Source organism: Octodon degus, unplaced genomic scaffold, assembly GCF_000260255.1.
Source record: "Octodon degus isolate 3935 unplaced genomic scaffold, OctDeg1.0 scaffold00004, whole genome shotgun sequence".
Classification (NCBI taxonomy): Eukaryota; Metazoa; Chordata; class Mammalia; order Rodentia; family Octodontidae; genus Octodon; species Octodon degus.
The window spans coordinates 33456422-33484168 of record NW_004524580.1 but is presented as its reverse complement, the minus strand read 5'-3'; the positions used below and the strand labels follow the sequence as shown (position 1 = coordinate 33484168).

At 55.2% G+C, this 27747-nt stretch overlaps 1 protein-coding gene across 1 annotated transcript in view; it reads left to right on the top strand.

Annotated features, from left to right (window-relative positions):
* Nucleotides 1-17368, top strand: part of Nuak1 (NUAK family kinase 1) — a gene marked incomplete at its 5' end in the record, with an annotated part of 59254 nt that extends 41886 nt beyond the window's left edge. The window contains 5 exons of the mRNA XM_012515295.2: nucleotides 733-884; nucleotides 2011-2076; nucleotides 12135-12254; nucleotides 14698-14830; nucleotides 15845-17368. Of these exons, the coding sequence (XP_012370749.2) occupies nucleotides 733-884; nucleotides 2011-2076; nucleotides 12135-12254; nucleotides 14698-14830; nucleotides 15845-16959 (1586 nt within the window). The remainder of the gene's footprint in view (nucleotides 1-732; nucleotides 885-2010; nucleotides 2077-12134; nucleotides 12255-14697; nucleotides 14831-15844) is intronic.
* Between the last annotated feature and the right edge of the window lie 10379 nt (nucleotides 17369-27747).

Genomic DNA, 27747 nt, shown 5'->3' with positions numbered 1-27747 from the left:
AGGGTCTCAGAGGCTTCCATGAGCCCGGTGTGTGGCAGGTGCTGTGTGCTTATTTACTGTCCAAAATGCTCTTAGGCACCTAGAATTCACTCATCTACTACAGAATAACTGAGCCCCTTCCATACACCTGACACCGTCCTGGTGGCTGGTCTGTGTAGCTGTTTTTGCAATTGGGCCCACCTCCACTTCCTTCTGATGGGGAGACAGGATCTACAGCTCACATTCTGGGAAGGCTAAGAAGGGACCAGGGGACAGTGTAGGGCTTGGTGGCCTGCGCAGAGTGACGTGGCAAGTCAGGATGGCTCTGCACAAAGGAGTGACAGGACTTGGCCACCGTCTTGGTGTCCGAGTTGGGTCTGGGATCCAGGTGCCTGGCCTGTGTTGTGTGGCTGCTATGTGGAGGTGGTGTTCAGTACCCCCTGTGGTGTCTGTGGGAGCAGGCGTCTGGTGGCTGGGGTTGCGAGCAAGGATCTTGGGTACCTTCCTGCAGCACCACCCAAGAAGGTCCAGGAAGCACAGCGAGGCAGCCACTGTCACCCTGGCTGGGCACTCACCCAGGTCTTCCTGGCATGGGGCATGATCTGCGGTCGCTGCTGGCTGCCCTGCCCATCTGCTCTGCTCAGCGCCATGCCGTTGTCATCTCTGTCTTTCTCTGTCACTCGCCCTCTCTGTCTTTCTGCCACCACACCTGAGCTCGCTGGATCAATCGGTTGTGTGTTGCTTCCCCCCCAGTGTTCGAGAACACGGATAAAATCGTGATCATCATGGAGTACGCCAGCAAAGGCGAGCTGTACGACTACATCAGCGAGAGGAGGCGCCTCAGCGAGAGGGAGACCAGGCATTTCTTCCGGCAGATCGTCTCCGCCGTGCACTACTGCCACAAGGTACCTTGGCCTGAGGCTTGTCGGCGAGGTCCTTGCGATTCTACTTGCTGCTTGCCATGGTAGCACAGTACTGTCTGTTCATGATACAGAGATACAAAGGAGGGAGGAGAAAGCCCCCAGATTTGAGTCCCCAGCTCCACCCACTAGCCGTGTCTGACCTCTTTCTCTCTCTGGGGACAGCCTTGTGTTCTCAGGTGTCACAGGAAAGCCCCCAGAGCATATTTTCATTATTGGAAATTCGCGGACATTGGCCTCAGTGTGAGCGTCGCTTTCTGAATGGGAAGCACCTCCCGAGGGCTCTGATTAGGAGAGTAGCAGGACCTGTCAGTGTGCTTGGGAGTGGCTCCGAAGGTGGATGAGCTTTCTGCCTGGTCCCTGTCGCTTCCCCGTGCAGCCCCGAGTGGTCAGTTCTGGGCACTGCTCTTCCTGCCCTAGTGATGTAATCGGGTCTTGGAAAGGAGCTGTGTAAGTTGTGTTCAGTGAAGCCCCTGGTCGGCCTAGGGGGTGGGGGGCATGGCTCCTCCGCACTCTGGCCCGGCTGCCTGCCCCAGGGCTCAGCTACCAGCCTGGCCTGCACCTGCCAGACAGAGTCCATGTCACACATGAGGCCACCTCCTGTGTCATCAGCCCATGGGTCTGTGTCACCTTCTAGTCACTTGCTGAGCGGGGCGTGGGGTGATTTTGAGAAGCAGAGTGCAGTGGGCATGGAGGATGTGGACAGACAGACAGATGGGCAGGCAGGGGTCCCTCGCAGACAGACCTAGTCTACCAGCCTCGGGTGATGTGGCTCAGACAGCAGAGTTGCCTTCTGCTGGGGACTCCCAGCAGGGGGATGCCATCCCCAGGCTCTGGGGGAGAATGGGTTCCAGCTGCTTTTCTGTAAGCAAGTGACTAATGCTGTTCTGTCACTGGCTGCGGGCTGGGGAGCTCATGACAGCGAGGGCAGCCACAGGGTAGAGGTGGGATCGCCAGGCTGGTGCAGTGCTCTCCTCCGCTGGACATCCTGGCTGCACGGCCTCCTGCTCCTCTTCCTCCTCTTCCTCCTCCTCCCCCTCCCCCTTTCCTCCTCCTCCCCTCTGTTCCTGCCCCTTGTCTGCTCAGACCCCTCCTTGTCCTTTCCTTCCAGAATGGCGTGGTCCACCGAGACTTAAAGCTGGAGAATATCCTGCTCGATGACAACTGCAACATTAAGGTGAGCTCCTGCCTCTCGGTTGCCGGGCAGAACCAGGGTGCTGTGGCGAGGGCTGGGACTGTGGTGGCTGAGGCTGCGGCCGGCACAGCTGGGAGAGGCAGCCTCTTCTTGCTGGCTGGCAACTTTCGGAGGGGTTCCTGCAGGAGTCCTCAGTTCAATTTGAATACAACCCAGCAAGCACGAGCTCCTGCTGCATACCAGATCCTCTCCCTCTGCTGGGAGAGAGGAGACGGAGATGCAGCCCACGCCCAGAAGCTCATGGTCCAAAATCACCTGGGAAGGTCTTTACACCATCTCGCGAATTTCACAACCTGTTTTGATTTCCCCGCGAGTGACATCGGTGTCATGTCTGGGAAACAGAGGCACCGGAGAGCGTAATAACTCATCCGGGACAACACAGGGTGGGGAGCGGAGCTTGAAATTTGAACCCCAGAGCTGCAGGCTTAATCATGGTATTGGATTTGCTAGCAGGACCCCAGATTTTATCTGTGTGTTGTTTGATCATTTGTTTCTGTTGTCCTGGAGACTGAACCTAGGGCTTTTGCACAGAGCTACATCCCCAGCCCTTTAAAACATTTTTTTTTTTAATTTTGAAAGAGGGTTGTGCTAAGTCACTGAGTTGCCCAGGCTGAGCTCAAATTTGCGATCCTCCTGCCTCAGCCCCCTAGATTGCGGGGGTGACAGGTGTTGCTGCCATGCCCAGCTTCCAGATGAGGCTGGAGTTTGGGCTCTTTGGCCAATGTGCTGTCTTCCCTGCCTCTAGTCTCCAATGTTCCTTCCTCCTCTCAGTCCTAAATGCAGCGCCGGCCTGGGTGCCTGGCGGAGGTGGGCTCTTTGGTGTTGGGGAGCAGTGCGGATGGGGGTCACTTCTGCTGCAAGTGTTACTGCTGGCTGCTGGAGCTGGAGGAAGCTGTCCTGGCTGGCAGGGCCCAGCTGCCTCCTGGGGACACTCCGACATCCTTTGGATCATGTCTGCAAAATAAGCAAATACGGTTTCAAAATAAACTCGGCTCCCTGCGTGGGCTTGGGATGAGACAGGCCTCATCCTCCCAGCACCAGCAGGAAGCCTCTGCCTGCCCAGCCTCTTGTGATGTGAATGGCCTGGCTGTCCCTGTTCAAACCCTGGGAACAACGGTGGCGCACCTTCCTCGTGGCTCTTGTTGCTGCTGCTCGTGGACGGGTAGTGCTCGACCCTGCCTGGCTTGGAAGGATGGAGTCCCTGTGCCCTTTGCATTCTGGCTGTGGATCATGGCAGCAGCCAACTCAGGCCCTTGTGTCCTCTGCAGGGCCCCCATTAGCCATGCTGTGGTGACCCCTGGTCCCCATAGAGGCGATGGCTGGAGTCACACATTTCTTCATAGCTAGCGGTGTAAGGAGGAGATTGTGGGTCAGAGCAATGCTGCTTGGGGACCAGAAGCGAAGTCTCAGGGTCCTTCTTTGCTGGCTGAGAGGGTAGATGGTTCCAGAAGGAGGGAGGCAGTTCTGGGCTCTGTGGTTTACCAGCTGCTTGACGTCGGGAAAGCCATGTAAGCATGTTTCCTCAGTTTCACAGCCCCTCGGCTTGCTTTGGGGTCGAGAGAGGTCCTGTATGTTCAGCTTTATAAACCGCTGAGCACTGTGCCGATGGGTCAGGGTGAGGCTTGTGGCTTTGGAGCTGTTCCGCCTGGAACCTCGTTGCCACGCGGCCTCTTACTGATTGCAGAATTGGGTAAGCTGTTCACTGGCTTCAGCTTTAGTTATGTGACCTGTTATTTAGTGGTGCCAGTTTTTGTCTCTGGGGTTTTTTATTTATTATTTTCTTTCTAAGTAGTACTGCATACCTGTGCTCGGGCCTGGGCAGCCATTCTTACCCCAGGAGCCTGGTGTGTGGCCCACCATGGAGCAGAAGCCAGCTGGAAGCCGGCTGCCCTGGGTCGTGGGGAGCGGCAGTCAGGCCCTGCTTGGAGAACTGGGTCCTGGTCGTCTAAGGGTTTGTGTCATGCATTGACCTCGGTGACTTTCTCTCTAGATTCTGCCTGCCACCTGCCCCAGAGCGCTCAGAACTAAATGCAGGCTTTACAAGGCCTGGAATGTGAGATCAGCCTGGGGATTAGGTTCTGTCATGCCGTGCCGGGTGACCTCGAGGTCCCATGATGTAGTCCCAGAAGTGATAAGGCGCATAGCTTCCTGCTGAGTCATGCAGTTCCCCAGTGGAGGAGAAGAGTGGATAGAATCCTCAAGAGTGATGGGCAGGGCCTGGAGAGCGGCTCATTTGCGTGGGCCACACCCCTGGCAGGGACCCTGAGGTCCTCTGGCCTGGGACCCTGCACCGCACGCGGGCAGAGCGTGCACTGAGGAGATTGTAAAGTTAAGAGTTGGGCACAGCCATGCCTTTCCCTTAGGAAGTTGTGCAGATGTGTCACAAACACACACATGTTCTGAACAGCAATCAAGTCCTATTTTTGAAGTCACTTATACTTCGTGTGTTTGTTCGAGGAAACTGCCTAAGACTGGAGGATCATGCAGCTTGAAAGAACTTTGATGATCATTTCCCAGGCCCTCATTTCAGTGGCTGAACCCAGAAAGTTGAAGCCATGTGCTCGGGGCCCCAGAGGGAACCAGCAGAATCGTGTCCATTTCCCTGCGTGTGCATGGCGGAGCATGTGCACGTGGCCCGCGGCGGATCCTGGAGAGCTGCTTGCTGTGCAGAGAAGGATGCCCATGCCAGGGCCAGAGCTCGCAATTTGGACTTCAGGCAGATTCTCCTTTCATCATCCCCACCCACTTCCGAGGCTCTGCAAAATGTGTTTCAGCTGCTGTTGATTTGTTTTACGGCTGTGTCCACTCAGCTCTTCCGATTGGCTTCTCACTGGGGCATGTTTAGAAAGGACACTTGCTGATGAAGGCAGCCGCTACACGGCCACAGCTGGTCTCTGTGTTCACGAGGGCCCAGGCCATCCCTGCCTGGGCCTGGGCACCAGGGGCCTGGAGGAGCCACAGTTGAGCGGCTGTGGGCGAGCGGCAGGTCCCCTCGAGCTGCACAGCAGGTGCTCAGGTGCTGGGCGCTCAGGTGCTGCCCGGCTAAGCTGGTCCCTGACACTCCTGTCAGGGAGCGAGCGGTGGCCAGGCTCCTGGCTCCTTCCTTCTCTGCCTCATGTGGATTCGCAGTGTGCACATCTGGAAACCACTTAATCTGGCCACTGCGAGAGGGCGTGGCATCTAAAAATATTCGCCCTTCTGGTCGGCAGAAAGAATGAGAGTAATGCGCTGCTTGGGCCGCAGTCCTGCGGGCGGAAGAGGCATGTACAGAAATAGCACCCAGCAGAGCATTAATTTGCAATTAATAAAAAACGAGCCAGCCTCACATCCCACTCTGGGAGAATGGAATGCCGGCCATTCCCATCGAAGGCTCCTGCACAGACACCCCCCCGAGAGAGGAGGGCTGAGCCGGGCCAGCTGACCTCCGGGAGAGGCTGAGAATCTGCTGCGGGCAGGGCTCAGGGCAGAGGACAGAGGGGGGTGGCCCGCTGTTCCTGCTGACTGGTGGGAGCCGGCCTGCCAGATTGGGAGAGAGGCTTTGACAGGCTGGTCAGGAGGAGGCTGCAGCCACCCAGCCTTAGCTGGGGCTCTAGGGTTTGGCTCCATGAATGTGAGAACTTCATGTGTCTGCATGAATCAATTTGTGTGTTCATTTGTTTGTCTGCTGTGTGTATGCGTGTATGGGTGTGCGTGTGTGAGTTCATGTATGTGTATCTGTGTGCCTGTGCATAGATCCGCACATGCCTGTGTTCGCTGTGTTTGTTCAGCAGCTGACCATCTGCTCTGGGCAGCTTGGGCTCAGTCACCAGTGTTTCCCACCTTGCTTCTCTGCATTTGGCCCTGTGCTGGGTGCTGGGTGCTGGGTGCTGGGTGCTGGGTGCTGGGTGCTGGGAGCTGGGAACTGGGAGCTGGGAGCTGGAAGCTGGGTGCTGGGTGGATGAGGTGGTGAGCTCATAGGACTCTTGAACCCCAGAATGTAGGACTGGTGAAGCCAGCAGTGACAGTGACCCAGAAGGACCCAGTGGGTGAAGGTCAGGTCCTTCCTCTCAGGAGCTCAGGGTTTCAGTTGTGATAAAGCACTTGATAACTACACAGTGTGATTGTCCATGAAGCACAGCCACTCAGGTGAGGCAGGAGTGTGACTAGCGGCGGTGACATGGCCCTTACTGCCACATGTCCACCTGGCTTTTCCCTGGCTTCCTAACCGGGCACACGTGGCTCCCTCTCTCCCGATGTCCATCCTACTCCTCTTTCTGCATCATTCTTTGGTGCTCCACTTGAGAGCCTCTTCCTCCAGGAAGCCCTCCTGCTCCTCGTCCCAGCGAGCTGCTGCGCAGGGAGGGATGGACGTGCCCTACCGGATGGGGCAGAACCTCCAGGGCACGTGGTCACAGGCTTGGGCTTGGGGGTGACCAGGGAAGGAAGCAGATGTGACCTTCCATCTTCTGGAGAGCAGGCTGTCCCCCACCACTCGTCCCCCTGCCTTTGGTTTCAGTCAGGTTAGGAGCTGGGGGCTGTCTCAGGTGAGGCCGTGGCAGTGAGCTCCAGGCTGGAAAGAGTCCAGGGAGCACCTGCCTGGCCAGACTTACTGGGGGCCCTGTCCTCATCGTCCATTCATAGCCAGGACAGCTTTTGGGGGGCCTCAAGCCATTTGGTCACCTTGTGCCTCATTCTCTCCATCTCCAAAATGGGCCTTGCAATGGCTGCGCCTCGCAGTGCTGGGAGAACCTAACCTGTTGCTCTGCGGTGCTCCTGGATCAGCCCTGGCTCCCCACCGAGCCCTGCCCCGTCCGGCCTCACTCAGCCTGACTTGCTCTTGCACAGTGTAGATGTGATCCTGGGTCCTGGCCAAGGAAAGCAGGATTCAGAAGTTGACTGTGGCAGCGGCGATTAGCCTGCTATGTCCCCTGCCCCCTAGCCAAGGCTAACACGCAGGCAGCAAGCAGCGGCCTTATTAAATGCAGATCCCTACTTCCTGGACCCCTGGGGCCTGGGCAGGGCCTAAGGGTCTGTCCCTGAGACTGGTGCAGACCCTGCTGGGTATCGCAGCTCCTGAAATGACAAAAGTGCCTCCCGTAGAAATGCCGGGAGGTGGGTCAGGATTTGAACCCAGCTCTGATTCCCTGAGTCCCTTATTTTTCTGCCTTTGGATGCAACTGGTCCTTCTGGTCCTTAATGTCTGTTGCTGTGTCGTACCCAGGTGATAATGTCTGTTGCTGGTTAGTGTGCTGGCTCTGAATTCGTTGCCTGATAGAGATGTGACATCCCCCAGCCTTCCGTGTCATGCAGTGGCTGGCTTTTGCACCACTGGCCACTGGGTCTGTTGAGGCTTCCTGTGTGTCGTCTCCTGTCGTCCTCTCTGCACCCGAGACTGGGCTCTGTCCCGAGTCCCTTCTGCAGACAGGGAGCCAAGTCACCTGGCAGGCCCTGCTAAGGCCTGGTCAGGGCGAGGCCAGGCAAGCCCAGTGGCTCCTGGCAGCAGAGCCTCCCATCTGTCGCGTGCACCACGCTTCCTCTTGGCTGCTGGCCGGCCGACGATTTTACTGTCATCAGCTTCCTTTTGGCGGTTAATATCCACAAGCTATTACTTCCTTTTTTAAACCAGGTGAGCTCATTTTTCACAGTAATCTGATATTAATCCTTTTTTTTTAATGGCAGAATACACATAGAATAACCTGAAACATGCTGTGCTGAGGTGTACACACTCACATGGCCTACAGCCCTCTGCAGAAGGGATTCTGGGGGATCCGATCTTCACATGGGGCCCTGGCCTCTCCCTGGCCCCAGCAGCTTCCATTCCGCCCTGTAAATTTGTGCCCCCTGCAGATGCCAGTGCGGAAGGACTCAGCCCACGTGCGTCTTTTCCCACCTGCTTATGTCACGTGGTGCTGCGTTCATTTGGCTCCTTGGGGTGGAAATGAGGCTGAGCCTTTGAAATGTGAGTAGTCACCTCCTAAGGTGCCTTCAGGACTCTGGCTTCCGCTTAGCAGGGGCTCAAGAAAGGACTGGTGGGAACCACAGCTGCCCTAGCAAGGGCCGGCCTGGGTCAGGGCTGAGCCGTCACGGGGCAGGGTTGGGCTGAACTTGCTTCTGAAGCCATGTGGGTCTGTTCCATGAGCCTCTGGGCCCCTCTCATGGCCCCACCAGAGCTTGGGACCCTAGCCTCTCAGCGCCTTCATTTCTGGAGCGAAAGGCAGGACAAATGCCTCAGGGCTCACTCATACCGAAAGGAGTTCTGAGGTCTCTGTTATTACACTTAAATGCAGTGTTCCCCAGATTTCAGTTTTTTCTTCACTCTTACGATTGGATTTTTTTTTTTTTATTTAAAGAGAATACAAAAAGTAGCAAAAAAGAAAGATTAAAAGCAACACAGAATTTCACTAAACAACGATAGGAATTCAACAATGGCTGCTATGTTGCATATTGTTCTCTTCAAAGTAGTTCTTCAGATTATCAGATAAGCCTGTAAAACTGGTCAAAAATTGTAAAACAAATTAAAAAGCAGACAGAAAAATATTTAAGCATTAACTGCTCCTTGCGGGAGACCAGCAGACTCGGCTGCACCGCCATGGTTATCCCGGCGGCCGCCCTGTGGATGCGCACGCTTCCTTTTCCCTCCCTTCCTCCTCCCTTTCCCTCACCCCGTCCTTCCCTTGGGATGGTTCTTCCTCTTTCACAGCATCCATCGAACCTTTCAGGTCCCGTTGGCTCTGTCAGGTTCTGGGGAGGCAGTACGATGTTTACGCAGGCGGGTCTGACTTGTTTCCCTTATGAGCATGCTCTCTAGTTGCATCCCTTTACCTATAAAAGCCTCGAGTTTGGACTTTGTTTTCTGTTAAGAATGACCACAAGTGGAAAAACAGTGTCCCATACTGTGAAGCTGGGAGCCCCAGGGCTGCCCCCTCTCATCCACGCGGAGATGCCAAGGACCCTGGGGGCCGCGTGAGAACTGCTCCTGCCTCAGCTCCAAGAGCTGAAGGAGAATCCAGGAGGGAATAGAGTGTTCATTTTATGACTTACAGTTATCTAATTCCATGACGGCTCATCCCTAAATCCTCGCTGCTCCTCGGCTGCTGAGAGTCCCCGGTGCTGTGCGAAAGCCTGTTGTTCAAGGATCACGGAGCTTATCACCTGCTCAGATGTGAGACTGGGCGGCAAACGCTGGCCGAGCCCCAGTTCTGCGCAGACGTTGGGAGCATCTTACATGTTCTAGCTTGCGTTTCCTTCACCACGACACGGTGGGCACAGATGTGCCTGAGCCCCATTTGGCGGATGAAGAAGTGGACGCTGTGAGTGTTTCCTGGCCAGTGGCCATCTGTCCTCTCGCTGGTAGCTGACAGAAGCTCTTGGTGGCTTGGATCTTTGAGCTGACCCCCCTGGGAATGGCCACGGGCTTGAGGACTCTGCACATGGATTAATACTGCGCTTCTGTTCCAGGACGGGGAACATGGGCCAATCTGGATTTCTATTCATCTTGTGTCAGCAGCAGTGACAGCTTCACAGAGAGAGGCTGATAAGCATCAGTCCAGAGGCTGGCAGCGGCCAGAGCACAGACGCATCGCAGACCGGCCGTGTGCGCGGCCAGCCAGGTGCCAGGCTGGGCGGGCCGCTCGGCTGCCGGTGCTTGCCTGCCCTCCCCACTGGCCCGTCTGCGGCCCTGTGCCAGGCGGCACCATTGCTGCCTGACAGGGTCCTTCTGAGAGCTGCCTCAGCTCCTTCGGCCTCAGGCTCTTCCTCCATTCGGTGGGGCTTCTAAGCGATCGCAGTGTCTGCAGCATAATGAAGTTGGCCATCTGCAAGTGTCTTCAGGTGGGCGCTCCGAAGGGGGCGCCCACTCCCACAGGGGCGTACGTGCCGCTTTGGCGGGGCTGCGCTAGGGACCGCAGGCGTAGGACCTTGTCCAGGGAGTGCTCTGGCCTGTTTCACTATTGTTTTATTATCTGTTACTCATCTGCTTTTCGGAATGAAATGCGCGTCCCAGCGACAGTGTAGGAGACAGGTGCCAGGCAGCAGGTGATCCAGGACGGAGGCTGCGCGTCCTTGCTGCTGCCCAAGGGCCCTGAGCGCGCCCTGCTCAGGGAGGCCAAGTACATGTGCACACGCGTGTGTATGCACTCATGGTAGCGTACGGAAGTGTGAGCGTGCTGTGACATGCACACACGTGTCAAGGTGCTGAGATGAAGGAAAATGAACGCAGCTTTTCAAGTAACCCACAAGAAGGGGCGGGCAGAAGCCAGGCCCGGGGGCGGAGGGTGGGCGGGCCGTTCCCACAGGCGCTGCACGTCCTGCCGCACGTTTGCATCCATGGCCTTATCTTGATTGATTTTCTATTATCCTTACGGTAATCTTGTGAGCCCGAGCTGAGCAGAGATCATGGATTCCCATTTTTCTCATGGGTAAACTGAGGTTCAAAGGTGACTCAGAGCCCAGTGCTTGGTGTGCATCCTATGCCTGGTCACAGGCAGGGAAGAGACCCTGTGGCTGGGGAGCGGGTGGTGCCGCATCGTAGGGCACGGCCCTTCCGCGCATACTTACACCATGACCCCTCAGCCGAGGCTTCCTTTTGTGCCATCTTAGCTGCCCATGTGGAACCGCAGTCCCCAAGAATTGTGTGAAAGATTGCAGCGAGAAGCAGCTCAGCCTGTTTTAAACCGTCCCCCTTTCTGCGCAGTGCGCTGAAGTCCTGTGACCCCATTTTCAGAACATTGGGCAGTGGGCCATCCTTGGACGGTGTGTCCACACTGTGTCACTGCTCAGGCCCCAGCCCCTCATTGGTCCGTTCCCAGGTGACAGTGCTGGTGTTCGGTGACCCTTGTCTTACTTAGCCTCGCTCTCCAAGTGAAAAAACCGTGGTGTTGGCAGTGAATTTTGTGACAGTGTGATGTTCCCATTGTTTTATAGTTAGAGATTATTGTTAATTTCATACTGTGCCTAATTTACAAATTAAACTTTAATCAGAGGTATGCAACATAAGAAGAAAGCCCCACAGCAGGGTGGGCTCATGACACCTGAGACGTCCCTCTGCACCTCTCGGATCCGCCAGCGGGCTGTGCGCGCTGCCGTGCTCACTGCAAGCATCAGGGCTGGTGATTTTGTGGAAATGATTTCCCTTTAGAGATTATTTATTTCTATACTAGAATATACGTTTTCGGTATATAGTAATTGCACTTACTGTGGGGCTCTGGTGCATGCACAGCATGCCCGAATTCTTTCTTAAACTCCCACCCCAGGCTTTCTGCATCTCTCGGTCCTCTTCTGTTGTTTGCAAAAGATCTCGCTCCCTGTTTCCTGTTATTTGCCTTTTGCTTTGCTCTTTATTTATATTTCGGATTTCTCAGACAAGAGAGAGCAAGTGATACTTAGGCTTGCGTATGCGTCTGATTTTTCGCATAATGTTACGGCCTCCAGTTGCGTCCGTTTCCCTGCAGACGCCTCCGATACATCCTCGCTGGTGGCAGGCTGGTGCTCTGCTGTGAGCGGCTCCTCCCACGCCTGCTGCTGGGCAGAGAGGCTGCTTCCAAGATTGAGCGAGTGTGAATTTTGCTGCCATGAACGTGGATGTGCGCTGAGCTCTGGAAAATGATGTTTTTAACTCTTTTCGGGAGACACTAGAAGGGGAGCAGCAGGGGTGGAGGGATTTCCACTGGTAGGTTTTTGAGGAAGCTCCATTCTGATTCCCACAGTGATTATGCTAATTTATACTTCTGCCCACAGTGTAGAGTGTCCCTTTCTCCCCCAGCTCCGCCAGCACTGTCACTGGATTTCTTGGTGACGGTCACTCTGTGGAAGTAGCTTCTTGGGGAGGCCGCAGCTGCAGGGTAAAGGGAGCTTCAGGTTGAGCACGCAGTCTACAGACCTGGTGCGGCCGGCTGTGGGTGGTGGGGAGCCACCGGCTCGTGCTCTCAGGTGCTCCATTGAGGAAGACTCCGGACTGAAGAGAAATCGGTGACCCAGACCCTCGCAGCCTGTCCCATGGCAGAAGTGGCTCCATCACAGACACTGACGAACAGTTCAATGCTTGGTCTTGCTTCTCTTTGCAGATTGCTGACTTCGGGCTTTCCAACCTGTACCAGAAAGACAAGTTCTTGCAAACGTTTTGTGGCAGTCCACTGTATGCATCTCCTGAAATTGTCAATGGGAGGCCTTACCGAGGGCCAGAGGTGAGCAGGCTGCCGGCGGTGTGCATGGGGGGGCTGGGCTGGAAGAACGTGGGAGGAAAGGACCAGATCCAGGAAGCCCTAGTGGAGCGAAGAAGGCTCATCCTCATATGATTGTGAAAGCAATTGTACGGGTACCTGGAGGACCTTTGGGAAATCCAGAAAAGCCCTGGGGAGAAGTTACTGGCGGCCCCACCAAGAGACACCCATTGTAACTTTCAGACTTTTCCAATGTAGATAGCTGCATTTTAAAAATAATTGAGAGTACAAAAATAATTGGGATCATCTAACAATAGCTGAGATCAAGTTAAGAAAGGGCAAGCTATCTGTACTTCAGTACACATATGTGTACGTTTCACATTCTATTAAGTGAAAATTATATTGTGATGTATCCCAGATTTATTATTAGTAAAATATGATTTGCAGTGACAGCTTTATATGAGTATACTGTAATATGTTTAATAATGTTTCTAGATTTGCACTGAATTCAGATTTCCTCTATTGCATGAGTACACAGAGAAGGCACTGCAAGGTCACTGACTCTTCAGTATTGTAGATTAAAAAAGCTCTTTTGGTCTCTAACGGTTAGTGTGTGATGTTATAGACTGGTAGTCTGTGATCTGGCCGTAAACGTGTTCACTTAACCACATTTGTCTTTGTAAAAAATTGAACAAACATTTAATAATTGGGAGACGTCACAGAGAACTCTGGTTTCTGATTTCTCTTTAAAAAAACCAAAGGCTTCTGCCGTGTTGGGCCCACATTTCAGTATGGCAGCCTTTAGGTGCGGGAGTTGGTCTGCCCGAGGTTGGGAGAGGCGTTCCACAGTGTGTCTCTGAGTCCCGCACTCCACATTCCATCTCAGTTCTTTCTTCTGTGGTCCAAGCTTGTTGCCTGCCTGGTTCTTATAAGTTTTGCATTTTGTAGCCATTTGAACAAGGTGCAGGAAGGACTGGGAGGCCTCTGGAGAAACCATTTAGCTGCCTTGTACCTTAATATTCTCGTCTGTCAAATGGGGCTGGGTCGTCCAGGTCCTATTGCTTCAGAGTGAGGAGAGAAACCAAAATACAAATGCATTAAAGAGCAAGTTAAAACAAGGGCCAGCCAGACAGCTCAGCAGACTAAAGCACCTGTTTAGGCAGCGCACAGGGACTGGGGTCCAACCCCCGGTGTGCCATACTGGCCTGCCCCTGGGTGCATTGAGATGGCGATTGAGACTGGGCGTGGTGGCATGCTGCAAACAGGAGGACCACTACGAGTTCGATCTGTGTAGTGAGACTCTGGAGGCCCTGTACTAAATACATAAAAAAGGAGAGCAAGTTAAAATAGAGATGGTAAGTGTCTTGGTTACTTTTCTTGTTGGCGAGACAAAATACCTGATATCCTCAAATTAAAGGATGAAACGTTTGTTTTAGCTCACAGTCTGTAGAGGTTTTGCTGCATCGTCGGCTGGTTCCAAGCCGGGGCAGCATGGTAGAAGAAGAACAGCCCATGGCAGAGCAGGTAGCAGGCGGCACGCAGCCAGCCTTCCTCTCCCTCGGATGCCTTCCGTGCCGCAAGCCCGTTGGTGGTGCCGCTGCACCCAGAGAGTGCTTTCCCATCATCCCTTGTCTCCCCCAGAACTGTACCGAGCCAGCAGCAGATTAATTTAGTGCCAGCAGCACTCCTCCTCCCAGGACCACACCTCTGATGCAGCCCTGTGAGCACATGATACAAGCCAGAGCAGCAGGAAATGAGACAGACTCTGGAGAGGGGAAGTGCTTCCAGAGAAGAGGGGAGATGAGGGGAAGAGGCAGCAGTGAATAAAATGATCGCGGTGCCAGCGGTGTGTACGTCACAAGATGAGTGCAGTTACTGTGTATCACCAATGGATCCGAATAGAAAAAAAACCACCCACATGCTGAAATGGAAACAAAAGAAGAACTGTGGTCGCAGCTAATTCGGCTTTCTGTAGGCAGATACAGTTGGTCACAGGAAAGGAGGAGGAAAATAAATTTTAAAAGTGAAATAGACCAAAATGTATGTGGAGACATGGGAATGACTAGAGTATCATGAAAGTTTAAAGTTTGAGATAGAATTATGCTGAAAGAGATACTGTGCTGAATATGTTGTTATTTTTATAAAACCATCAGTTTTTAAAATTGAAGAAACAACGTGTGTGTTTATAGAAGATATTTAAAAGCACATGGCAGATGTGTTATAAAATGGCATCGTAGTGAAAAAGAGGAGGAAGGAGAAGAAGACGACCCGCCTCAGCTGGTAAATAGGCCAGCCTGCTGCAGGCTTGTCTCACGGCTGTCGCTTGTCATCTGCGGTGGCAGCCACCTGCCAGGTGCCCGAGCCAGCTCGTGGGGGCGTGGTGAGTGGCTCGCCATGTGCCGTGCCTGGTCCAGAAGCCTCCGGGCACTGGTTCTCAGCTCCTTTGTTTCCTGTCTTCCTGCTCCAGGTGGACAGCTGGGCGCTGGGCGTGTTGCTTTACACCCTTGTTTATGGGACGATGCCCTTTGATGGTTTTGATCACAAAAACCTCATCCGGCAGATCAGCAGCGGAGAGTACCGGGAGCCCACACAGCCCTCAGGTGGGTGCCCTCCAGGGGTGGCCGGGGGTGGCTGGCCACCTGCCCTGGCCCGTGTGCTCTGCCTATGATGCCAGGGAATCCGTGGGTGAATGCAATACATGGCAAACGTTTGACTTAGCAAATGATTAATATAAGACACATCAGGAGTCCCCCTCCGAATCTCCTCCGTGGCTTCGAACACCTATCCCATCTTGAGTTCTTGCCACTTTCTGAAGCAGCTGTGGGATCTTCCTTCTCAAGTGTCTTTCGAGGCCTAATCAAAACAGGATGAATGCTGTGGCTCAGTGGGACGGAAAGGCAGGCCCCTAACAACACGGTGGCACCCCCTTCACTTCATTTACCAAATCAAGCCCTGGGCAGCTCCTGATTCTGCCCTGAAGTCAAAATGGCTGCAAAAGGGAAGTTCTGGTGTCAGCTCGGGAGACTGAGGCAGTAGGGACAGTGCTTTGGCCCTCTGGAGTACCTGGGGGTGGAACTCAGGCCCAGCTATGGTCATGTGGTCCTCGGGCCTCTGCGGCACCCCATGCCCCTCTCCCGATTTCCTGGCCGCCGAAATTTGCAAGGGGGAGTCTCAGGAAGCCATGAGTGCCAGGGTAGCAGACACGGATTGGTTGTCTGGTGCAGCTCAGGGGAAGGCAGTGAGCTCGGTGGGCTTCCCTCCAGAGCCAGGCCCAGAACTGGGGTGCTGTCCCTGCCGGGGTGCTGGGCGCGGGCCACACCGGCACCAGTGGGCGCCTGCAGCCCCTCTCCCCATGCTAGAGCTGTGGTGATCAACACCCGCTCTTCCTTTGGGTGAAGTGATGCCCTCCAAGGACTGGCCGGGGGAGACCTGCCTGGGTGGAGTCAGGGCCTTGTGCGCCTCTGTGCAAACTGGGTAGACCCAGGCTGTTCTTCCCTCGCCCTCTGGGTGTGGCTGTGCTTCCGAGTGACTCAGGCACTCCGGCTTCCTTCTCAGGGTCCCCAGCACAACAGGGTGGTCTTCAGGCGGCACCTAATTCTGTCTCTTGTCCCCAGATGCCCGGGGGCTCATCCGGTGGATGCTGATGGTGAACCCTGATCGCAGAGCCACCATCGAGGACATCGCCAACCACTGGTGGGTGAACTGGGGCTACGAGAGCAGCGTGTGCGACTGTGACTCCCTGCACGACTCCGAGTCCCCGCTCCTGGCGCGGATCATTGGCTGGCAGCACCGATCCACAGGGCTGCAGGCAGAGGCGGAGGCCAGGATGCGAGGCCTGGCCAAACCCGGGGCCCCTGAGGCCACACTGGAGCGGCAGCGCTCGCTGAAGAAGTCCAAGAAAGAGAACGACTTTGCCCAGGCCAGCCAGGACCCGGGGGCTGAGGGGGCGTCCAAGCTGAGCTCCAAGAGGCCCAAAGGCATCCTGAAGAAGCGGAGCAGCAGCGAGCATCGCTCCCACAGTGCCGGCTTCATTGAGGGTGTCACGGGGCCCACTACTTTCAAGGTAGAGCATGACTTGTGCCGGACAGCAGGGCCCCTTGCAGGCTCCCCCGAGGCGGACATGCCGGGGACCCTCAGCCCCAAGCAGTCGGCCACCATGCCCAAGAAAGGCATCCTGAAGAAGACCCAGCAGAGAGAGTCGGGTTACTACTCATCGCCGGAGCGCAGTGAGTCTTCTGAGCTGCTGGACGGGGATGATGGTGCGGGCGGTGGCCTCCCTCCCCTGAGTCCCCCAGCCCCGGCCCGGCCAGCCTCGCACAACCTGTCCTGCCGGAGGAAAGGCATCCTGAAGCACAGCAGCAAGTACTCGGGAACACCCACACTGGAATCCCTGTCGGAGCCTGGGGTCCCTGCTGCCGAGGGGCTGTCCCGGAGCTACAGTCGGCCCTCTAGCGTCATCAGCGACGACAGCGTCCTGTCCAGCGACTCCTTCGACCTGCTGGATCTGCAGGAGAGCCGGCCCGCCCGCCAGCGCATCCGCAGCTGTGTCTCGGCGGAGAACTTCCTTCAGATCCAGGACTTTGAGGGGCTCCACAACCGGCCGCGGCCCCAGTACCCGAAGCGGTACCGGAACCGGCTGGCGGACAGCAGCTTCTCTCTCCTCACGGACATGGATGATGTGACTCAGGTGTACAAGAAGGCCTTGGAGGTCTGTAGCAAGCTCAACTAGCATTGCGGGTGCAGGGACAGTGCGACTCGCAGGCTGCTTCCCTTGTCGCTGGCCCCGAACACCGACAGGACTGGCACCGTCTGGCTTAGACGAGTGTGGTCACTGACGAGGGGAAGTGGGCTCTCGCCAGTTCTGCCCACTGCCAGTCAGAACTTGGGTCCTGATCGGCATCACACCTGGCACTAGGTGGAGGATGGGCAGGGGGTGCTGGCCAGCACTTAGTGTGGGGGGAGGGGCGTTGGAAGCCACCCACAGGCTTCCGGAGGAGGGCAGGAGAGACTGGGGCCGTGTGCCTTGGATGAGCCATGAGAGCTTGCTCCTTTTGTCTCTGTGTTAGCAAGCTTGGTCTGCTGCAGGGGGCTCGCAAGATGATTCAGGAACCAGACCTGAGTTGGCAGTCGATTGCTCCTGGCCCGATAGTAATGGCTGCCACGGAATGGAGAAGGAAGACGTAGAGCTCCTGCTTGCTCTTGTCATCTTGTCAGCCCTTGGAATAGGTGAAGGCAGCCTGTGGCATCTGGGCTAGTGCTTTGTACCTGTAGGGTGGCATCCGAGGGGGAGACACAGTCTTGCTGGGGGAAAGCATGCTCTGAACTCTGCCAGGGAAGCCGTGCCTGCCCAGGGGGGCTTTTGGCTCCTGCTGTCTTCACCCCTTCTTTCTTTAGGTCTGCCCTGCTCCTCAGCACAGCTCCTGAGGGTGGGAGAGAACGGGAGGGCAGCGTGGGGCCCGAGCTGTCGCATGTGACCGTTCAGCTCCTGTGCACCAGCTGGAGCTGGGGTGCAGCGCTGCGCCTGGCCTCCAGGGGACTGGCAGGCTCAGCCCCGGCCTGTGCACCGTGAGCAACTGCCCTGTCCCTGAAGCATCCGAGTCCGCTGAAGGGAGTTAGCACAGTGGCAGCGAGGGTTCTAGGTCTTGGCTTAGGGCTGTGGGGAGGATGAAGGTTCCACCCCTTCAAGCAAGCAGGGGTCAGAAGAGCAGGAGGGAGTGCGGGAAGCGGAGAGGGCAGGGACGTTTCCTTACTGGTCACCCACATGTTCCAAGGGAGGCAGGAAAGAAGACACCACGGGACTCTGCAAGTATTTAAATGAGGTGTGCAATTTCTAGCCACCCTGATTAGAGGGGGCATGGCTTCCGCAAGGGTAGGGCCCTCTGGGATGACTTCACACTTGACTGGCTTAGGCAAATGGAAGTCTGTATGTCACAGGGGCTGGCTTCCGGCAGGACTGGCCTAGGGAGACCTTTGGGAAAACTAGACTTCCCCTCGCAGCGCTCAGGACGTGTGTGAGGGTATGATCGCCTCTTCCTTCAGGAGATGGCCCCGTCCCTCGCTGTCAGTTCTGGTCTTCCTGCTGCTGCCTTCCTCCAGCTCCAGCCGGGCATGTTTCCTGGGAAGCTGCTTGGTTTCCTTCCATTCAGCTCCTTCTCCTTCCTGAACTCCAAGAGAGGCTAAAAGGAAGTGCACTCGGTGCACAGCAGACTGCATTCAGGCTGTGGGGGCGTGGAGGGTGCCCCTGGCCTCGGGGAGCTCTCTGCTTCTGGCCGGCCACCCTCAGTCTTCTCTGGCCAGCTTGTACGCCACACCCTGGTCCCACCCGCAGCTGTCCCTGTGACTTGGGTGTCCCAGCCACCTCCCAGCCCATGGCTTTCCCTGTTGCCAGTGACAGCATCTGCTTAGTTCTTTTCCAACACTCTAATCTTTAGTGTCTGGGTTTACACTGTTAGGGAAGCCCACTCCCTTCTCTCTCTGCCCCGACGCCAAGGTGTCCTCCTGTGTCTAAGTTCTGTGGATCTAGGTGAAGACAGATATGGAGAGCAGCCCCGGTCTACCCTAGAGCTCCGTGGGCCAGGCAGCACTGGGGGCTGTTCTCCTGTCCTGCTCTCGGGCCTGCTGCGTGCTGACTTTCTGCTGACGTTGCTGGCTGTGGGATGTAATGTTGAGGCCACTTTCCAGGAAAAACTGGGAGTGGAGGGAAAGGCCCTTCCCACAGCCTCTGCTTTTACCTTGCTAAACCCGTCGCCCCTACCAGCCAAGCCCCAGCCAAAGAGATTATGCTTGAATCATTTCCATGGAATTACGAGAGAGAGACACTTGGGCCACCCGGTGGATGGTGGACGGAGCTGGAGATTCCGTGTCAGCTCTCCACGCCCTTTCCTGGCCTCTGGGGACCTTTCAGCATCTTAGTTTACACATCTACCAAAGGGGTAGAACTAACTTCTTTTTACAGGTAAACGTCAAGCAAGGCAGGATCAGTTTTCAGGAAGTGCTTCAAGACCCCAGGCGACAGGAAAATGCTTAGTGTCCTGGAGTTTCCACCCGCCGTGCCTCCTGGGATGACACAGGGCACGCCTTGGGGGGGGGCGAAATTCAGGCGAGTTCTGCCCAGGCCTGCTGTCTTGAGTAGAAATGTGAATGGTTGACTGCTTGTTTCCAAACTGGAAATGTTCTGTAGGGATTTACTGGCATGGCATCATTCCTAGGGGAGGGGAGTGAGAAAAACTTGACTGCACATTTTTTTAAAAATCCATGTTGTGACTTTTATTTAATTTCTATTTTTTTTTTTGGTAATAAAAGTTGACTTTTTAATTTGAATTTGTCTTTTTTTATTTATTGGTCTGAAAGGCATTTCAAAGGTATTATAATAATATATTGGTATAATTTAATTGGTGCACATGCTTTAGGGCTCCAGTCAAAATTCATTTGCGCTCATTTGATTGGTTTGAGAACAATCTACAGGGAAGAAAAGCTGGACAGCCACCCAAAGTGTTTGTATTTTCATTGGAAAATGATTTTTTTTTTGTTTCTGTTTGTATTTTTAAATTAAATAAATTGCAACGAACTGAACTGAACGGGAGTCTTGCTTCTTTACTTTTGGTCATTTTTCTTATCAAAGTGATGGACTGGGTGTGACAGAAATTGACCCAGCCCAGTGGGGCACTGAAGGTTCTGAGGTCCCTGAGAAGGGACACCGCTCGCGGGGCACAGGGTGGGTGCCTGAGAAGGGAGGCTGCAGAGAGCTGCACGTTCTCCTTCCCACTTCCCTTTGCGTGCTGGTTCTGCTCTTATCTGTGGCTGTGACGGGGTACACAGCCCACCCCAGGACAAGGCATCAGAAAGCCATGCTCTGCTCTTGAGAGGAGCACGGAGTCCCCAAAGGAAAAGTCTGACAGCTCTGGCCCTATTGCCGATCTCTTGGAAGACCCTCCAGTGTCAGTGTCACATTTCCTGCAGTTCTGTCTGATTCTGGGACCCACACTGACCTGCCCCATATAGCTTCCAAATTCACGTATGTTCAGGAGTGGCTTCCAGACACCAAGGCTGATACTTACCCCCCAATCCCCTACACAAATGTCCCTCCCAGGGGGAGGTGACTGCTGACCTGCTTGGTCAGGGTCAAGACCAATGAGCATCACAGTCCGGCGGGGAGGGCCGCTCCTCCGCTCAGTGATGTGGCATCTACAGCCCCATTTTACCTTCATTCTCTGGGAAGCTCTTGGAATGAGGGGTGAGTAACAGGCCAAAAGTGGGGAATGCTTGGGCCTTAGTATCAGGTGAGATCAAATCCTGCCCTGGTAGCAGTGAAAACGCCACAGCTAGCGGACCACTACGGTGTCTGTGGAAAGAGGCTGAGTTTGCTAAGAACGGCCAGTTCATACCCTTTTCTGAACTACTGAGAGAACCTGAGATTGTACTTCTAACAACCACCACCAAGTGGCCAGTTAAGTTAGAATAAATTTTGTCCCACACAACATTTGAGTCATGCTTATGGTAAAAGGAATCCCACGAGGCCTTCTGTATCTTACCTGGGTGCCTCAGGTGGGGCTCCCAGCTGGACCAGGTGTGGAGTATCACAAAGGCTAGGAAATGGCTGGGGAATGGATGCCGACAGTTGCTGCCGGCTGGAGCGCGGCATGCCAGTGGCCCTCGAGCCGGGGCATGTGGTCTGAATTCTGGTTCCAGTCTGAACTTGGCGGTAAGAAGTCCCTCAGCTCTTCGGGGCTCAGCTTTCTGCACTGAGCAATGGCTTCTCTAACAACAGGACCACGAGGAATTTGCCTCGAGTGTAAAACTCCGTGGGCGTTCCTTGCAGAGGCACTGTGCCTGGCCTGCAGGCTCTAAGTTCCTCCCGCGGTCCCTGTGCCACGGTCCCTGTGCCACGAATACGTGGGAAGCCACCAGGGCTGCCAGTCCTCTGCGGAGCCACGGGCCAGGCAGAGGCTCACTTGGCAGTGAGGCCTTTGGAAGCGGTAGCCCTGCGCGCAGGTGGGGGATAAACGGTACATGCGCAGCTGAGGCTCGGCCAGCTGGGGTGCAGAAAGGGCAGAGAGGAAGTGGGGTGGCCATGGTGGAGGCAGGCGATATGTCAGCTGTTGGGGGTGGCCATGGACAGGGGTCACTTTCAGGATTTTTTAGGGAAGGGTCTACAGGGTGTTCAGGGTCTCACTACTAGATGGGACTCTTAGTGATCCACCTGTTTACAGCCTTCCAAGAGCTGGGATTACAGGCATGCTCCACCATGCCCAATCTCCACTGGCATCTCAGGGTGGGGGGGGCAGGGCTGGCATGGTAGGCCCAGGGATCGAACCCTTGGCCCCTGAGCCTGCTTGCAGGCGCTTTAATCCTCTGAGCTATTTGGCCGGCCCTAGAACTAATGTTTATTAGACTTTTACACAATGCCACTGCATCCTTATGTGGTGGCAAATGGCAGAAACTCACAGACCACGTTAAGAAACACTAATTTACTGCTTCACACGTGAGAAGTCCAAGGAGCTTGCCTCAGGCAGATAGATCCAGGGGCTCAGGGAGGGCACTGGCTTCTATCTCAGGCAGGATCTCTCCACATGGTGGCAAATAGTTCTGGTGGCGGTGGAGTTGTGCATCATCTTGGAATCTGAAGGTTCTTACTGCCCTAGCAGCTGTGCAACAAGGTAGGCTCTAGATCAGCTTTGTCTGGGTCACGTGGCTCTGCTGGCCCAGCCTCCCGATGGACAGGTGCTCCAATTGGTCTATCTGGATCATGTGACTGCCCTTGCACCACGTGACCGCTCCACGTCCTGGAGTGAGTGCTCCTCCCCAGCGAGCGCTGTGGAAGGCACCGCGCCGGCAGAGGGAAGTCATGCTCCTCATCTCCCTTCAGCCTCCATTTCTGCATTTAGAACGTTACTTCATGTCCAACTTTTAGTTATTATGAAGATTACACGAAATGAAATACCTAATTGAGAGCCTGCCTCAGATTTTTAACTTATACATATGATCTCAGTGAAGACAGCAGTGGTAGTTCTACAGAGAAGACATAGTTGTTAGGAAGAGCCTACTGTGGAACCGGCTGCGCCACCGCAATCCAGCTGGAATGCGCTTCCGCAGGGTAGGAGCTTCGTGAGCTGTCTTCCTGGGGACGTGCAGGTGCGGTGGATGTCGTGGACGCCGAGGCCTGGTGGGAGAACTGGGTAATAAATAAAACCTCTCCAAACTGCATAGAAGTGCTATGAAGAGAGAGGCGCTGTGCAAAGATCGGGAAGAAAGGGCACCTCCCGCAGAAGGGGTTGCCGAGAGGTATCGGCAAGATGACCTTCAGCCACGGCCGGACGCTAAGAGAGCGAGCGTTCCAGGAAGAAGGTGCAGCCTGCGCAAAGGCCCTGGGGTCTTACCGGGTTAGTTTCTGCCCTGCTGGTAGAGGACAGCCGGGTCCAGGGAGTGTGGTGTTTGCTAAACACGTGTGGCCACGTTCTGACAGTCCGGCTGGGATTGCTTCCGACTCCGTGTCCCCAGTTACAGATGGCCCCCACCTGAGCCCCATGCTGATTGGCAGTGTTCACGCTGCAGATGCTCACTGCCAGTTTGCTGAACGTTCTAGAAAGGATGTTTCTGATTCATAGACTCATGCAACACTTTGGGCACAGAAGGGGGTAACAGAGAGGCCGTGTGGCGGTTTTCCTGTCACCAGACCTGTCCCACACTGGCACAGCTCTCTGGCTCCCATAGGGTATTGAATGGGAAATTAGCCATTAATTGTGTTCTAATTAATGTCTTGAATTGTTGAAAATTTGCATCTCTGCCCGCCTGAGAATATCCGCCATAACTTGAGCGAACTGGTTCTCAGGTCCACTCTGTGCGCTCCTTTCGTGAGCTGTCTGGAGAGGCGGCGTTCCGCGGAAGGAACAGCGGAAGCCCTGGGTGGGCGGCGCTACCGACGTACGGGCCGCTGCTTCTGCGCACGCCCAGTGCCGTCCCGTGTCCGGTGGCGCTCGCCCCAGGGCGCCCCTCTGGGCTGCAGGCGTCCAGGCTCTGCCTGCTCCGTGTCTCCGTTTCTCACCTGGCACGCGAGCCAGGCCTCTATGGAGGAGCTCAGCCGCGGTGCTCACGCGTGGGCCACTTCCCGCAGCCTGGCACTCCTCCCCCTGAGCCCGACCTAACCGTGGACAGCCCTTGGGTGTATGGCACACACGGAGCGAAAAGAACAAGGAGGAGGACCTCGCCACGGGTGAGTTTTGCTTCCCACGAGGAGCGCCCGACACTAAACGTGATGATTCTTTGAGAACCAACCGCGTGCAAGCTGCGCTCTGTCGCCCGGCGGACGTTCCTCATCTCCTTAACCGCTCCTCATGGCCCTTTGCTTACCTGCATCCTAGCAGAGGAGGAAACAAGTTTTTTTTCTTTTTTGGGGACAGGAGAATGCGTTCGCCTGAGCCAGTGTCGCCCTGCCTGGCGGAGTCGGCTCAGCTCCTGCAGGACAGTGCTGTTCCTGCGACAGGGACGCGCATATCAGGGTGGGGGTGGGACGGGGGCATTGTCTGAGGCCCAGCTGCAGAAGGTCACAGCAGGTGGCCACACAGGGATGAGCAACTTGAGCTGGGAAGCCCGTCAGCCTGGCCTGTATTTGACTCCGGTTCATTTGTACAGCCTTGGACACATAACCGCACTTTCCCAAAACTGCTTAATCGTAGGACTAGGGAGACTGGAATGCGTTCTCCAAACTCCTACTGGGCAGGCAGCGGCCAGCCCCAGCGCGCTGTGCAGGTCAGGCTCCAGGAGATCTACCTCACAGATGGCATTAATGGGGCGATGGACATTTCTTCACCGCTCTACAGGGGCTGAGGTGGAAGAACTCATCTCTTTCTGTCACAAGCACCCATAGTTGCTCAGAATGCTGTCCTTCATGGGGTCCAGGGACTTGTGTCACCAGGAGCTTGCAGGACACAGCTGTGCCCTCACACATCCCAGGAGGGCTGAGCTGCGCCGTCCTGTCCTGCTGTGTGTCAGGAGCTGCAGCTTCAAAGGCCTTAGAGCTCACAGCGACTCGTGTGGAGCCACGTGGGATCCTGAGTGTCAGGCCAGGCCCTGTGACAGTAGCTTCCTACACTGGAGAGCAGGCCAGCAGCACATCTCCAAAGCCCAGTGGGGGTGGGACCCAGGTGTGGCCCCAAGCCAGGCGCCTGGGAGGACGCTTCTCTGGGTGGGTGGGGGCTCACTTGGAACTTGTTTCACTGAGGCTGGAAACGCTATGGCTCAGTAGTGCCGAGGGCCATCAGCAGCTCTGGCTCTCGGGCCCTGGAGCCCAGACAGAAGCCCGGCTGTGAGCTGAGGTCAGGTGCAGCTTGGAACCAGCCCTGCGGTCTGCTCCCAGGGGCTCGGAGGGGGGTTCAAGCCAGATGGTCCTTGGAGGGGCTGTCCTGTGGGACCCTGGCTTCTCTACATGCTTAGTGGGGACCGTGAGGTACAGGGATAGGGACAGGGCGGGCTGGGAAGTTGCTGGCTCTTTCTGAGAAGCAGCCTGTCCCCGGCGCACAGAGCTGTGGGGCTGAGCAGTGTAGGGCGAGGTGCCTGTGCTTGCTGGACGCCCCCTTCAGAAGAGGACTCCGCAGTGAAGGGACAGATCAGCAGTCAGGTCATCCCTACAGGGCCAGTGCCTTCCAGGCCTTGACTGCTCACTCTGGTGGGTGTCCCCAGGATCCTGCTGCGACGTCAGAGCCAACCCTGTCACTCACGGCCATCTGGGGCCTCGGGGCTTTCTTTGTCCTCGCCTTCCTCTGGGAGACTGTTTCTGGCTGCTCGAGATCCTCTGACTGCTGCTGTCTTTGTTTTCAGCCTCACGCTAGCTTCATGCTTATTGCTGGGGCGTGACACCATCACGATTTCCTTTCGTAGACCCTTGGATCAGCCTGCACTGTGTGCCCACACTGGGAGACCTTGTGGTTGGGCCTGATCCTCTGCCTGAGTGCAGATCAGCTTTTCTGCACAGGAAGCCAGGGAACACAGTCCAGGACACTTGCTGTGTCGGCTGGGGGCAGGGACCTCAACTCTGCTGTTTGTGGTCTTAGTGCAGTGGCCCCTTCCTGGAGCCATTTTCATCTTCTGCAAGGGGAGTGGTTGGATCGGACCAGGGGTACTCAATCCTTGGGATCATCTTGAAGGATAAGGACGTGATGCAAGGAAAATGAGGAGCTGGGCCCTGAGCTGGTGGATCCATGAACCCAGCGCCAGTGCCAGCACCACCTACCCTGCTCATGTCATCTGTGTGTTGTGCAGCTTGGAAGAGTCATGGTTGGAAACATTTCAGAAAAGCACTGGGCTGTGTGGCCATTGTCGGTGCAGTGCTGGGCAGCGCTCGCCAGCTGGGCCTCCGGGGCTGGCGCTGGCCGGAAGTGGGGGTCTGGGAGGCGAGGGGCGCGTGCTGATTTGCAGAGCGTGCTAGTTTTGTGCTTAGATGCTCCCACCGTAGCCCGTTGCAAGGTAGGAACCTGACACCAACCAGCACCGCAGCTCTGGAAACGAGGACACAGGTCTTGTGGGCCAGAACGGGAGCCTTGTCCAGCACCCTGCTGGGCTTCCCAGGTGCCGTGCCAAGGGACGTGGCCACCCCGAGACCCCTAGCTGTCACCGCCTGGCCGGAGTGGATATACTTCAGCTCATTGCTGCAGCACTGCTGCCGCCGCCCTTGGGGTCTGGCATGCTCTGCCCCATCCAATAGGAAATGTGCATTCCCTGCTTTACTGAGTCACTCGGCACCCTGTGGCTTCCCCAGGTCAGGAGCAGGGCATCCAGCAGCAAAGGGGCAGCCCTTGCTCTCACGCGAACGCCACCTCTTGGGTAGCAGAAATACAGTGCCATCAGAGTCCAGTGAGGCCAATGAAAAACTAAGGGGGCAGGAATTTTGTCATTGTGGCCACCCTTTACTGTGGCCTTTCCTGTCGGCTTCCCACACAGTTTCCTTTTCCTTTCTGTAGCAGGCCGAGGGTCCTTCTTGTCCCTGTACCACCTGCACCCATGAAGAGGTTGTGCAGGCACACTGTGGCCCAGGCACAGGGGAGACAGCGAAGCACAAGCCTTGTACAGTGTGTGAGGAGTTCTGGAGTGACGTCCACGTGTATGGCCAGCAGCAAGCAGGCCCAGGGCATAGCCACTTTCCTCATCCCAGAAATCTGTCCCCTACTCACTGCAGTTAGTACACGCCTTAGCTCCAGGCCAACCGAGAGCCAGCGTGCCACCGTCGGAGGTCAGACGGACCGTTCATATGCAGGAAGTGTGCGCTTTCTTGCCTCTTTAGTTTTAGAAGTTTATCCACGTGCAAGTTTTTGTAGTTCCTGTTCGGTGCTGTGTGGTATTCCGTTGTGTGACTGTACCACAGCTGACTAAATGAAGCATCTGTGGACATTTGTGCACAAGTCCTTCGGTGGAAGTCAGCGTTTGCTTGGAGAACGTCTCAGAGTAGAGTCGTGGCTTCGTATAATAAACATACGTTTAAAAGAAGCTCCATTTTCTGAAGTGGTTGTACTGTTCACTCTATCACCACCAGTAGGTGGAAGTTCCCACTGTGCCATCCGCATCCCTACTGGGAGTTGTGAGACTTTGAGGAATTGTCCTCAGGGCCTACACGAGTGTCTGACTGTCATTTTACTTCACATCACCATGATGACTATGATGTTGAGAATTTTTCCATCTGGTTTTGAGGATTGTATTTGCTTTGGCCCATTTTATATTCTTTTACTTGTTCGTTTGAGACAGGGTCTTGCTATGTAGTTCAAGCTGGGCTTCAACTCACTATGTAGCCCAGGCTGGACTCGAACTCATGGTGATCCAGCTCTCCCTCCACTGTCCTCCACTGTCCTCCCTCCCCTCTTTTCCCCTCTCCTTCCCTCCCCTTCCATCTCTACTCTTCTTATAGTACTGGGGACAAAGTCTCACTACATAGATCGGACTCCCAGTGATTCTCCTGTTTTCAGCCTCCGAAGAGCTGGGATTACAGGCATGTGCCACCATGCCCAGTCTCAGTTGCCTCTCAGTGTGCTCCAGGGTGGGGCTGGCACAGCACGCCGGGATCAAACCCCCGGCCACTGCATCTGCCCAAGCACACGCTTTAATCTACTGAGCTATTTGGCCAGCCCTCAAACAATATGTTGATAAACCACTAAGGTTTCAACTTGTGATCCTCCTGTCTCAGCCTCCCAGAGTGCGGTGATTGCAGACAGCCACCACTGGGCCTGACCATCTCATGATTGCCTTAAATGAATAATTTGAAAAGTGGAAAATGTGAATTATGGTGAAGTGCCTTCTGGACATTTTTGAATGATGTGTACTTTTTGTCCTAAGAAATCCGTCGCCCACACTGGTGCACATTGTCTATGCCTTATCTTCTAGACCCTTGGTATTTGCCTTTTTGTGCTAGTTGGCGGGTCCACTTAGAAGGTAATTTTTTCACTGTATCACAGCTTGGCTTGGCCATGTAAAGGTTGTTCTATTTCTTTCCTTGCTTCATTACAATAAATAAAACAAAAGCCACCCGGAACTAGAA